Raw genomic sequence first — 13,310 nt, 5'->3', positions numbered from 1 at the left:
TTTTAAAATTAAAAATAAAGTAATCATATGCATTAATTTATCATTCTCTAAAAAACTACTCTTTTAATTTTTTTAAAAAATTTCTCTATTTTTCCTCATATTTTGCACCCCTCAAAGTCTTTCTTTTCCTTCCCCTCCAAACTCCCAAACAAAGCCTAAGGAATTGTCCATGAATAACGATTTCCAACTGTCCACAATTTAGGATGAAATTGGGCAATAGGGTGGTGAACCATATAAAAACATCATTAGTTAAGTAACTAAGGAATTATATCATCCAATTCATCATTTCCAATATCACCACATTCAATTTGATACCTATCCACATGCTTTACTATGGATTCTCCAAATTCACCAAAAAAATTAGTAAATTTGGGAATAGAGACAAAAAGTTAGTCTATTTACATATCCCACATTAAAACCACATATATTTAACGCCTTTGATTCCTCCATCCAACCATTTAATAATTTCTTTTCACTACTTCCTTCCCATTGATATTGGTATGTTGAACTTTACTTGCTGATCGTTCACTGTCATGGTCAGTTATCATTTCAACACATCAATAAAAGTCCTTCTAGTTGCTAATAAAGGTCTCCCTATAAGGATAGGAATTGCAGTGGCTACATGGAGTGATGTGCACACATCCTTCATGTTAAGCACGTGAAAACTACCGTTTAGAGTACAATCACATAATCTTAACATGTAACGTTACTAGGTTAGGTCATCAACATTTCCCACTAAAGTGTTATTCTGCTGACCCTTTGGCCTATGATAAGAGTCCTAGTTAGATCTCAGCGCTTAAAAAGCTCTTCCAAGATCTTGTGCTTGCGCTTGCGCAAATTAGTTTCTCTTGATCCTTTCACCTCTCGATGCATAGGGACTAACTAGGACTCTTAGTGTGTCAGCTGAGCCTTCCGAGCAGTGAAAGTTGTAACTTCAGACACATTAAAAGGACCTCGTGTTTTCTTCTCTGTTGAGGTAGCTTTGCACTGCACTTGCATGCAATCAGTTGGCCACTGGTAGCTATAAGCAACTATAGATTATCGCATATCATAACATTCTTGGTAGGACTCTCAACAATGCACCCCCTGAATAGGCATCTAGCACAAGTATCCCACGATGAGGACACCTTATCAATAATTCCTTAAACCTTTCCCAAGCTTCAAAAAGAGTTTCTTCATTAGTCTGCTTAAAAAAAATGTAATATCATTCCTCTTTCTTACATTAAGGACTAGAAGAAAGTATGATTTGGCTATACCAGTAAGAAAGTAAAAGAACAGCCTGAGCTTGAAAGCATTTTTTTTTGCTATTTCAATGAACTGCTTCAAATGTAGATGAGGATCATCTGTGATTGTTCTTGAGAATTGGACAATGGTTTATATGCATGTATTTAAACTAAGCAGTAGTAACTTTTGGCATCACTACGCTAGTATGAAGGGTATTTGGATTAAACACTGCATACTCCCTGATGAACCTATCCTTGCCATTCTCCTTGCAATTAGGGGTCGTTTAAAAATTGGTCCCTGTAATCGCCAATCCTAGCAATTTACCCTTGCATTGTTTAATCATTTAAAATTAGTTTCTCTTGATCCTTTCACCTCTCGATGCATATGGACTAAGTCATATCAAACAAAATGTTCCATTCCAATACCCTCTTGGTATCAAGGAAATATAGCATTGAAAGTAAAAGAGATCAAGTTTTACTTTCAAAGATTTTGAGTTAATTCAGTTTGTTTGAAAGAAGCGCGAAGCTATAGCTTTATAAATCTTAAGCGAAGAATATCATAACCTCGCCATGTCTAAACCACAAAAAGGGATTTAGCTCATAGTGAGATGAACCACAAAGGTGAAGTTGAAGTAAAACAAAATGAAAACATGAAAAGCTAAATTGATAGATAAATAGAGATGATACGAGATTACAATCCTTGAATGAAATTGGTGAGCTAAAAGCATCACCAAGTAATCCTAACTATAATTAACTAAAAACTATCCCTCATGCTCATCTATGGAGAAGATGAGATGTAGTGAGAACTCTAAAGCTGCTAACCCTAGTTGGAACTTGGCCTCTCAAATCACAATCAAAATTTCGGACCCTTGGCACTAACATGTGGTTGTCCTTTCATAGTACAAGGACAATCACTTCAAGTTGGCCAACTCATATCAAGCAAAGGCCAGAAGTGGTCCCCTAAGTTCGTACTATTTGTACAACATGGCTTGCGATCCAGGGTGCTGAATCTTTTCATATCCTCAACGAAGCATCCTAATCCATGTTGCAGCTTCCCAAATCTCTAGTTCTAATCCTCATCATGTTTCATCAAACATCCACAACAAGCATTAGTTCAAAATTATTAAATAACACTAAAAACTAATTAAAACTACAAGTTCCTAAATGTAACCCATTAGATTCCTTAGGCCTTGCATTCACTCAATTTATCGTTCATTATGGAGGATAAGTGCAACGTGATAACCAACTATTTTTTTGGTTATCAGTCACCATGTTTAAAAGTGTAAGTACTTGGAAGGACGAAAGAATGGTCCTCCGACCAATATTTGGAAATTGACCTATGCGCCCTCCGACTAACTTGCCCGGAAGAAGAGCCGACACCATTAGAGGCTAACCTTTCTTCCTTCATCACCTCGTGAGGAAGGGTAAAAAGTGCACACTAATCCTCTTGAGTGTTCGGCTTCACCAATAAATACTTAACTTTGAAGGGTAAAAATTGTTTGGATATATCTGTCAATAACATACATTCATTTTTCAAAATTATATATCTTTCAATTATTAAGAGAGAGAAATTATTGATCTTGTCTATTTTTTCATTCAATTATGGATATTTTTATGAAAAGTTAATTATTGAACCTTTGACTTGTGAAGATGATCTTATAAAAAAAAAGGACACTAATTCTGTAAAAGGATCTTATATTTATGAACGGAAGTTTTAGGATGATTTTGTTCGCTATACTTAGCATTGTCCATTTTTACTTCCACTAGCCATATTTTCCGTTAAGTTTCAAATCCAATGTTCATAATTCATTCTTATACAATGAATTCTCGTTATAATTAGTATCTCTATTTTCTCAAAAAAAAATTAGTTTCTCTATAAATAGCATATTTCTTCAACTATATAATAAACATGTAAGTTATCAATCTTGAAAAAGAAAATATAAGGTGAAATAGTATACAATGGCTTCTCGTTATAACCAACTTTTTCTTTTATGCATTGTTTGCATTGCTTTAGTTTCGGTTGCAGCAGGTAATGAAATAATGTTTGTTTCATATATATATATATATATTTTTTTTTTTTTTTGGCTTTTGCACCAGTTTTCGACCCACCAATGGTGAGCGACTAATCCGGCTCGTGCGTAGAGGCATACGCACTGGCCAATCGTTGTTCCTCCTAAGAATCGAATCCGGTATTCCCCGGGTACGTCCTTGGAAGGAGCTCATTGCCACTGGAGCCCAGGCAACTTGGTTGTTTGTTTCATATTTTTGTTAAAACCATATACTAGCGATCTATTGTAATGAAATTGTATAAAATTTTAATCTCTCTAATCCACATGGATTTAATTTTCTTTTGATTGCAGCAAATCAAGATCCTGCAGGATATAGTTGTGGAGAAAAAGAAAGAAAATGTGGAAACGGAGGACAAGGAGTTTGCCATAAAATGTGCATCGCACAGGGCTTTGTAAGAGGTGGCGATTGTATAAAAGAAGATGCTTGTTGTTGTCGCAATAATCTGAAGACATAAACACCGATGATATTTGAACACCCTACAAAAATCAACACTCATTTAACGTCTTTTGTTTTCTCAATCTTTATCAATCGTAGATCTATTATTTCATTACTCCCCTCTCTTCTATCTATTTTATCTTCATTTCTCTTTGTAAAATAAGACTTGGGTGTCTATGTAATATTTTGTTTAGATATATTATGAACTTGTACCGGCTCTTGTAGGCGACATTATAGAAATAATAATAAAAAGATTATTATATTAATTTACTTTTTTTTTTTGTCCGATTTGCTTTACATTTAAATTTGATTGGTTCTTGCATATCTATAATCCTTGGTGTGAGAGTATCATCTGTACGCAACTGTAGGTACAAATACATTCAGCCGATTCTAGCATATATGTAATCTATAATGGGTATGTTTGTTATAACTTTTTCAAAAAAGAAAAAAAATTAGATATAAATAAGGTTTTTCTTTAGAGAGTTTAAGATAAAATATATATGATCTTGTCAAAAAACATATTAAGTTGATAATCATAAAAAAATGTTACACTTTTTTTTCTTTCTTTCCATATGTGTTATATTGTTTCTTACTTAAACAATACACTGTTATTTAAATTAAATTCGATTAATATAATGTGAAAAAAATTTGATTTTTTATTGAATGACCGTGTAACGATGTGTTCACACTATTTGTTCCCTAAAAAATATACCTTGTTATTGGTCGAAGAAAAAAATCAATGTTGTGACATTTTTTTTGTCTTCTTATTCTTTTTTTTTCCTTTGCGTAAGGGCCATTGCAATATACAGCGAAGAAATATCCAACGAATTTATCCCGAACTAAGAACAGCCGTTAAAAACCACCCCCACTAACCATACATGGGGGTGGTGTTAGTAAAATAATTACTTATTGTAAATTCCAATTTATCTCGTAATATTTTGGGGATGCAATTTTTCGTGAGGAACAACATTGTCCACATTCAAAATTTACGTTGCATGTGAATTGAGTAGATAAATATACAATTTAAAGAGACAAAGTAATATCTCGAGGGTCTTATATTTAAGAACAAATGTAATAAAATTATACACTTTAAGATAAATTGAAATATATTTAATAAAAAAAAAAACTAAATACTTTATAGATTTTATATCTCGGGTTTGTCAAACATGTGTAATATACATGTTAAAGAAATAAAAGTAACATCTTTTTATTGAAAAACAACAATTATTTATTAAATTTTTTATATTTAATACAAAATTCATAAGTTTCAATTTAACATTACTTAAGATTTTCCGTTAGGTAGTTAAGTTATAACTTAATCTCAACTCTTCTAATCTTATACCACATTAGATCTTTTACAAACAACCTTCTTTCACCACTTTGGGTTCACCAACTCGTTTTTATGAGCAAACTTTTATAAACTTCTATCTTTCTATGAATGAGAGACTTTTACAATTGCTTGAATGCTTTATGTATCGATCTTGCTTGAAAGCTCAAAGAAAAATAGAGCTTGCTTAAGCTTTGTATTTGATATTTTGAGTAAAATTTGTAAATAGAGCTTTTGTTATGCCTTGAGAGGATTTTGAAATCGTATGTGTTCTCTTAAAAAATTGTTGAGTTCTTGCTTGTTAGGACCTTCTATTTATATTGGAGAGAGTCTTCATGTTTCCACTTAAATAATATTATTTTCTTGGCTCTTAGTTTTTTAACGTGTAAAGATTGTACATGTTAGACAAACCCTTAAAAATAATCTCATAGTTACCAGTACAATGAGTAGGAAGATTATAGTTGCTTTGATCAAATAAGAAAGCTAAAGATAATGGTATTGCTTGCTCCTAAATCTACTTTAAAGTGGTTGGACAATCGTCATAATCTCATCAACCTTGGCAATTTCAATGTAAGTAGAAATGTCAACAATAGGATTTTGAGGTCTCCGCAATGACAATAACTTCAATTTCGACCATATCAACCACATTTTTCTGCTTTTTTTGACAATAAGGTTTGCAGCATAATCGCAACTGAATTGTTCATGTATGGTGATTTGTAGGAAGATGTATATATGCCCATACCACTTGACATCACTCCTTCCAAATCTAATCAGGTTTGTAAACTAATAAGTCATTTTATCATCTCAATGGAAATATTGTCTGGATCTCTTATATGATTATGCTTCTTTAGGTTCCAAACTTGTCTCCACTCCTTATGATCTATATTCCAAGTTACATCATGATGATGGCAAGCTATATTGATATAGACTACACCAAAATAGCACAGTACAGGGTGCACATAATACACGAGAGGGCGCACAAGTGTTTTCTTATGTGCCGAGGGGTGCATGGAAAACATATATCATGGGGCTCATGGCTCTAACCAGGGGGCGCATGAGTGCAATTTCTAGCGCTTAATCGGTTGTTTCTTCATCTTTTGGGTGTTTTCTTCCATATAACTTGTCTTGGGACTTGGAATGGAATTTCTCCGTCTTGTAATGTGTTCAGAGGCCTTTTGAATCTCATTCATTGTCTTCCTAAATCTTCACAAGATGCTTTGCTTTGACGATTTGCATGATTTTGCCTTAAATCACATCAAAAACACCCTAAAACTGTTTGGTTTCGAGAAAACTAGAATTACATGATTCGAAATGAAAACATTACAAAATGTCTCAAAATTTGTTCTAAAACTCCTCTAACATGGATCAAAACTAAATAAATATGAATGATGTTAAAAATAATATAAGATGACCTATTAGCATTTAGCCAGTTGCCCAGTTGAAACGGCAATCCCGCTGGAGATGATTTTACTTACTGCTTTATTACTTGAAACAATTTGGAAATTTTCGTCAAAATTTGTCTAAAGAATAATATTGTTCAACTCTATTATTCTTTAACTCTATTAATACCTTTTACTTGTATATGTTTTTATCAAAAGTTTTTCAATAAAACAAAACTAATTGAAATTTTTTAACAAAGACGTGGAATACTTTCAAATATATGAGGAAGTAATTTGAGAATGTTTCACAAAACAATATAACTTTGAAAATTATATTGCTTTTCTGAAATACATATCTTCCTAATAAATTTACTAAAAAGCCCTCAGCAATAGTTAACTACTGTTGGGCAAACCGGCATCAGTTAACTGCCGCTGGGGTCAACGGTAGTTAACTGTCGTTGAGTTTTCCCCCCAAATCAGAAAACCCTACCTCCTATTCACTCATCACCTTACCTCACCATTACCTAAACTAAAAAAATCCTCATTTCAAAAATCTTGGTTCCAAATCGTTGTTGATGGATTGCTAGGACGTTTCCACGCAAAACATACATAAAAAAATAAAAAAACAGGTATTGCATCAAAAAACTCGTTTACATTTGATTGCCTTTTGCTGGTTTTTTTTGTCTGACACGAATGTTAGCGGCAGTTAACTACCGCTGGGAGCCAGCGGCTTTTAACTGCCGCTCAACATTTAGAAAATTTTGAATTTTCAAAATAATTTTTTTTTGGTTTTTTTTTTTTTTTGGTTTGTTTATGGGGTGCCCCTAATATGGTCCCTATTTTTAAGGGTGCACCCATGGTCCCTTCAAAATGACCTTCAATTGCAGGTTACACAAACAAAAATGACTCAACAATTTTTTTTTTCATGGTCGCACATAACATGAGTAACTACTTTTATACCCTAAAATCCCCAAATGGAGAAGCATTTGTCTCCTCTATTTCTCTCCCTTCAAGACCGTAGGATGGTTGCTGGAGTGGGATAACAATAAGCTGCAAATAAATGTAAGGAACAAGATGTTAATGCTTTTGAAATAAATCCTCCAATGGTGGTAATTAAAGGAATACTGACGTAGAGGTTAAAACTTTGAGCCTCCTGCAAACTGAATAAATAAAACACTCCCAAGTGTCCATGAAACTAGTATGACCTGATTGGATAGTTGTGATAGTCTAGAACCAGTCAATTCCATATGGGTGCAATATTGGTGGTTAAGAATTTGATGAATTAGTAATTTGATGTTGGAGGTGATTGAATCGCGAATTCAGACGAGAGGAGAAATTGCTTCGAGAATCGCAAGTGCGTATATGAAGGAGGAATGATTCTGGAGCAATTAAATAGAGATAAAGAAGGATAATAAATGGGATTCTAAGATTTAAGGTTTAATGAAGGTGAATGAGAGATAAAAGAAGAAGAGGAAGAACTGCAGTCTTGAAGAGAGAGAAAGAGAGGAGGAAAATGCTTTTCCACTTGGAAATTTTTGTCTTATATCGGAGGGCGTAAAAGTAATTACTCATGTTCACTTTAAAAAAAATAATTTTTTGTTATGTGGGACCATGGAACAATTTTTGTTTTTGTAACCTCCAATTAAAAGTCATTTTAAAGGGACCATGAGTGCACCCTTAAAAATAGGGACCATGTTAGAGGCACCCTTGTTTATGTTCTTTTATGATATTAGATACATGTTTATTAATTATTTTAGAAATTATAGGTTGTTTATTTATAGAAATGGTAGAATGCGGGGTGATCGATTTCTATTAAGGTTGAAGCTCCCATTAAGGTCGAAGCTTCCGTGAAGGTTGAAGCTTTCGTTAAAGTTGAGGCTTCAAGCGTCAATTCCGATGTGTGGAAACTTTGTGACAACAAATTGGACACAACTCATTTCTTTTCGACCCGAGGTACATGGAAAGATAAAGACAAATTGCTCGGTTGGGTTCGTCGACAAGCAAATAGGGCTGGATTTACGGTTGTCATTAAAATATCTTGTGAAGGTGGAAATGCTATGTTGGAGTTGGTTTATGAACGTAGTGGCGAGCACAAAGTATCAAAGAGAAAAGTGAAGCATGAAACAACGGGATCAAGAAAATGTGGGTGTTTGTTCAAGGTGCGTGGATATGTCGTCAAGGAAGACAATGCTTGGAAATTGGCTATTCTTAATGGTGTTCACAACCATGAGATGGTGCCGTATGTAGCAGGGAACCTTCTTGTCGGACGACAAGAAGATTGTACATGACTTGACCAATAGTTCGGTGAAACCAAAAAATATTTTGACAAATTTGAAGAAGAAAAGGAAAGAGTCCATGACAAATATGGAAATGGATCCCGTCCTGCTTTTTTCCCTCATGCGGTCCCTCCTGCACTATTCTTGTCCCTTCGATTAATCCAACGGAAGAGAAATAAAACTCTAAAAATAATGGCAAAACATGTTAAGAGAGAGAAATATGTGAGATTTGTTTTCTTCTTCACCGTCCTGCTGCTCATAACCTATCTGCTCTCCACTTTTCTTTTTCATCTCTAACATTTCATATCTCTATGTTCTTTTTCTAAGCAGCTACACCAATTCTATCATAATAAATAAAAGGATTATAACATTTTATGATTTGTTCTCTTCACAGTTTCAAATGTTCACATCCCAATTAAGAACATACCAATTCATACTGCAACTCTTTTACACCCCGTACTAAACCAAGAAAGTGGTAATGTTTTGCAGATCTGGAATATAAAACATATATAATCTTCTTAAAAAAAAAACATATATAATCTAATTTAGCATATAATTTATACTTTCATCATCCATTATAAACTTTTATAAGAACGCTGCTTTCAAAAAACATCAAGAAAGGATGTATAGATGTAAATTGTTTCCTCGTAATGAATTAGCCTGAGGTTAAATAGTAGAGATGAAATTGAGAGGTCTTGTACTCTTGTGAGAGAAAGTGATGTAAACAGACCACCTTGATTGTCCCGAGATGTTTTCGTCTTTCTAATTAATTCTCTTTTAACCAATGGATTGATCCAACCGCTGGGAATAGAGCAGGAGGGATGGTAGGAGAGAAGAAGGCATGAGAGGATCCAGATCCGACAAATATCAAGAAAGTCTACAATGAACGTCATGAATTCAAAAAGGGATGACTTGACGGAGATGAAATTTCTAATCTCAAAGTTGAAAGAGAATGGATATGCTTATTACATAAGAGAAAAATGTGAAAGTAAAACTGTTCAAGACTTATTTTGGACTCATCCAACATCGGTAAAATTGTTTAACAATTTTCCAACTGTTTTGATAATGGATTCCATGTACAAAACAAACTTGTACATGATGCCATTGTTTGAAATAGTTGAACTCACTTCAACCTATTTGACATATTCGGTTGGTTTTGCATTTATGATGTCGGAGAAGGAGGATAACTTTACTTGGGCTTTGCAAATGTTGCTGAAACTTCGTAACCGAAATAATGATATGCCTAAGGTGGTAGTGACCGATAGGGACACGACTATGATGAATGTCGTAGAAAATGTTTTCCCTGATAGTAGTGTAATACTTTGTTATTTTCATGTTGGGAAAAATGTTAGAGAAAAAATCATCACCGATTGTAAAGTTAAACAAAATGTTGTGGTAATGGATGGACAACATGGGAGGATGAATTTTTGGATCAACACAACCGTTTCCAAACACTCATAGAGATTGAGAAAGGAAATAGACCGGTTACACCAAAAATACCAACAAATCAAGACAATCCTATTTTGTGTGGAGACACTCCGGTTAAAGCAAATGAAGAATTTGAATGTGGAACATTTAGATGATTTAATTTCAATAGATGAAATATGACACTTTTCGATCGGTGTTCATCCGTTTTTTGGTCGATATGCGTCGACGTATTTTTTAGGATATATAATGTAACGACCATTATTGTGGCCAAGATGTAACTAACCATTAATGAAATATAATATATATATATCACTATTTTTGAGTTTCGCATTTATTATAAATTAATGTACTTTATGTGTAATGTGTTACATAATGTGGAAAATTTGATGAATTTCAAACAATTGTGTAACGTTAACGTATTATCGGTTTTCTGTAATGTTATCGAATAATTGATAAACTATGAAATGTTGATGTTTGTGATTGCTGGATGTTGTTGTTTCGGTTTGATTTCATGCGGAATTGCCGTTTGAAATTACAGGTAAAAACATGCCAAAATGGATGGAAAAACCAGTGCAGGCTGCACTGGTTTTTTTATTGGTGTGAACGACATGAAACGTAGTGGTGAGCACAAAGTAGCGAAGAGAAAAGTGAAGCATGAAACAACGGGATCAAGAAAATGTGGGTGTTTGTTCAAGGTGCGTGGATATGTCGTAAGGGAAGACAATGCTTGGAAATTGCTATTCTTAATGGTGTTCACAACCATGAGATGGTGCCTTATGTTGCAGGGAACCTTCTTGCCACAAGATTAATGGAGGACGACAAGAAGATTGTACATGACTTGACCAATAGTTTGGTGAAACCAAAAAATATTTTGACAAATTTGAAGAAGAAAAGGAAAGAGTCCATGACAAATATCAAGCAAGTCTACAATGAACATCATAAATTCAAAAAGGCAAAAAGGGATGACTTGACGGAGATGCAATTTCTAATCTCAAAGTTGGTAGAGAATTAATATGTTTATTACATAAGAGAAAAATGTGAAAGTAAATATGTTCAAGACATATTTTGGACTCATCAAACATCAGTAAAGTTGTTTAACAATTTTCCGACTGTTTTGATAATGGATTCCACGTACAAAACAAACTTGTACATGATGCCATTGTTTGAAATAGTTGGAGTCACCTCAACCTATTTGACATATTCGGTTGGTTTTTCATTTATGACGTCGAAGAAGGAGAATAACTTTACTTGGGCTTTGCAAATGTTGCTGAAACTTCGTAACCGAAATAGTGATATGCCTAAGGTGGTAGTGACCGACAGGGACACGACTATGATGAATGTCGTAGCAAATGTTTTCCCTGATAGTAGTGCAATACTTTGTTATTTCCATGTTGGAAAAAATGTTAGAGAAAAATCATCACCGACTGTAAAGTTAAACAAAATGTTGTGGTAGTGGATGGGCAAAAGAAGATTGTCGACGAGGTGAAGCATAATAAGATAGTTGATACCATATTTGATGCATGCGAAAAATTGGTTGAATCTCCTACTCAAGAGTTATATGCAGGTATTCTAATGGAATTCCAAGATGCTTGTAAGGAGCGAAGAGGCGGCAACATGGGAGGATGAATTTTTGGATCAACACGATCGTTTCCGAACAATCATATAGATTGAGAAAGGAGAGAGATTGGTTCCACCCAAAAATCCAACAAATCATGACAATCCTATTTTTTGTGGAGACACTTCGGTTAAAGCAAATGAAGAATTTGAATGTGGAACATTTAGATGATTTAATTTCAATAGATGAAATATAAAATATGACACTTTTTGATCGGTGTTCATCCGTTTTTGGGTCGATATGCACCGACGTATTTTTTTGGATATATAATGTAATGACCATTTTTGTGGCCAAGATGTAACTAACCGTTAACTATATATATATATATATATATATATCACTATATTTGAGTTTCGCATTTATTATAAATTAATGTACTTTATGTGTAATGTGTTGCATAATGTGGAAAATTTGACGAATTTCAAACAATTGTGTAACGTTAATGCATTATCGGTTTTCTGTAATGTTACCGAATAATTGATAAACTATGAAATGTTGATGTGTGATTGCTGGATGTTGTTGTTTCGGTTTGATTTCATGCGAAATTGCCTTTTGAAATTACAGGTAAAAACAAGCCAAAATGGCTGGAAAAATCAGTGCAGACTGCACTGGTTTTTTTTTTATTGGTGTGAACGACATGAAAAATAAGCTGAAAATTAAAAATCAAAAGCCGAAAATCGAAAGTTGTTTGGGGTGTTTACAACGGTTGCGCCGCCGCCCATGACGGTCGACCGCCGCATCGTAGCTCCCTCCACCATCCCATCTCCCGTTGGAGAAGAAAATAGAATAAAGAGTGAGAGATGAGAGAAAATAAAGGGAAGAGAGAGAAACAACATTGAAAATGAATGAAAAAATCCCACAACATATATATAAGCCCCTTTGAACTGGTTCGGTTCTCTTGAAACCGACCCATGCTTGAATCGAACCGGTGTTAACCCAAGCCCAATCCGCTGTTGCATCTTTTATTAGTGTGAATGGCAGTTAACTGCCGCTGACTTCATCGATAGTTAACGACTTCCAGTTACTTGAACAGTAGTTAACTACTGCTGGAAACTTTTCTAAAATTTACATGTGTTATTAGGAACTTTTGATAGTAAGAACAACAATTTTCTATAACTTTAAGTAGAAAAGATCCCCTCCCTTAAAAAAAAAATGGAAAAGATCCCTATATCATAATATTACTAATGCAATACTAAGCTGCAGGTTCGCCCTAAAATTTTCCCATGTAAACTCCAACATTTAAAACTGCAAGGTCCAAAGCGGGAAAAAACTAAAGTGTGATTTTGGAGGTGTTAATTACTAAATTACCCTTGTGTTTGAAATATCCCCAATTCTATTCATAGGCTGCCATGGTGGTGGTGTGAACTGAAAAACAAGGTGCAGCGTGTTGTTTCACAAGGGAGGTCATGATTACACTCCTTTGTCAATCTCTTTCTTCTATATAAGTGTGCAGTGGAAAGATTTGGCCAAACACAACTACATTACAGTTTTAATCAAAAAAGCACTTTTCATTCTTACTTGACTTTGGGGTTCTAGGAATGACGCGTTTGGAGAACT

The 13,310-nt window shown here is 34.1% G+C and overlaps 2 protein-coding genes and 1 non-coding gene across 3 annotated transcripts; all 3 read left to right on the top strand.

Annotated features, from left to right (window-relative positions):
- Positions 1–1,109: 1,109 nt before the first annotated feature.
- Positions 1,110–1,218, top strand: LOC112416828 (small nucleolar RNA R71). The gene has a single exon (XR_003007343.1). It is a non-coding gene; the product is annotated as a small nucleolar RNA R71 (small nucleolar RNA).
- A 6,656-nt stretch (positions 1,219–7,874) lies between these two features.
- On the top strand, positions 7,875–8,722 carry LOC120577028 (uncharacterized). Its single transcript, XM_039827920.1, has 2 exons — positions 7,875–7,880; positions 8,252–8,722. Exons 1-2 carry the CDS (start codon positions 7,875–7,877, stop codon positions 8,720–8,722), a joined length of 477 nt encoding a protein of 158 aa, XP_039683854.1.
- Positions 8,723–9,592: 870 nt separating this feature from the next.
- On the top strand, positions 9,593–10,171 carry LOC112416611 (protein FAR1-RELATED SEQUENCE 5-like). Its single transcript, XM_024770866.1, has one exon. The coding sequence runs from the start codon at positions 9,593–9,595 to the stop codon at positions 10,169–10,171; it is 579 nt and encodes a 192-aa protein (XP_024626634.1).
- The last annotated feature ends 3,139 nt before the right edge of the window (positions 10,172–13,310 follow it).

This window comes from Medicago truncatula, chromosome 7, assembly GCF_003473485.1.
Source record: "Medicago truncatula cultivar Jemalong A17 chromosome 7, MtrunA17r5.0-ANR, whole genome shotgun sequence".
NCBI classification, from domain to species: domain Eukaryota; kingdom Viridiplantae; phylum Streptophyta; class Magnoliopsida; order Fabales; family Fabaceae; genus Medicago; species Medicago truncatula.
Note: the sequence above shows the minus strand (reverse complement) of the source record. Positions and strands in the feature narration are given on the sequence as shown.

Bases quoted from the DNA above. Each gene is read 5' to 3' on its own strand.
- LOC112416611 (XM_024770866.1), top strand. From the start codon at position 9,593: ATGAACGTCATGAATTCAAAAAGGGATGACTTGACGGAGATGAAATTT.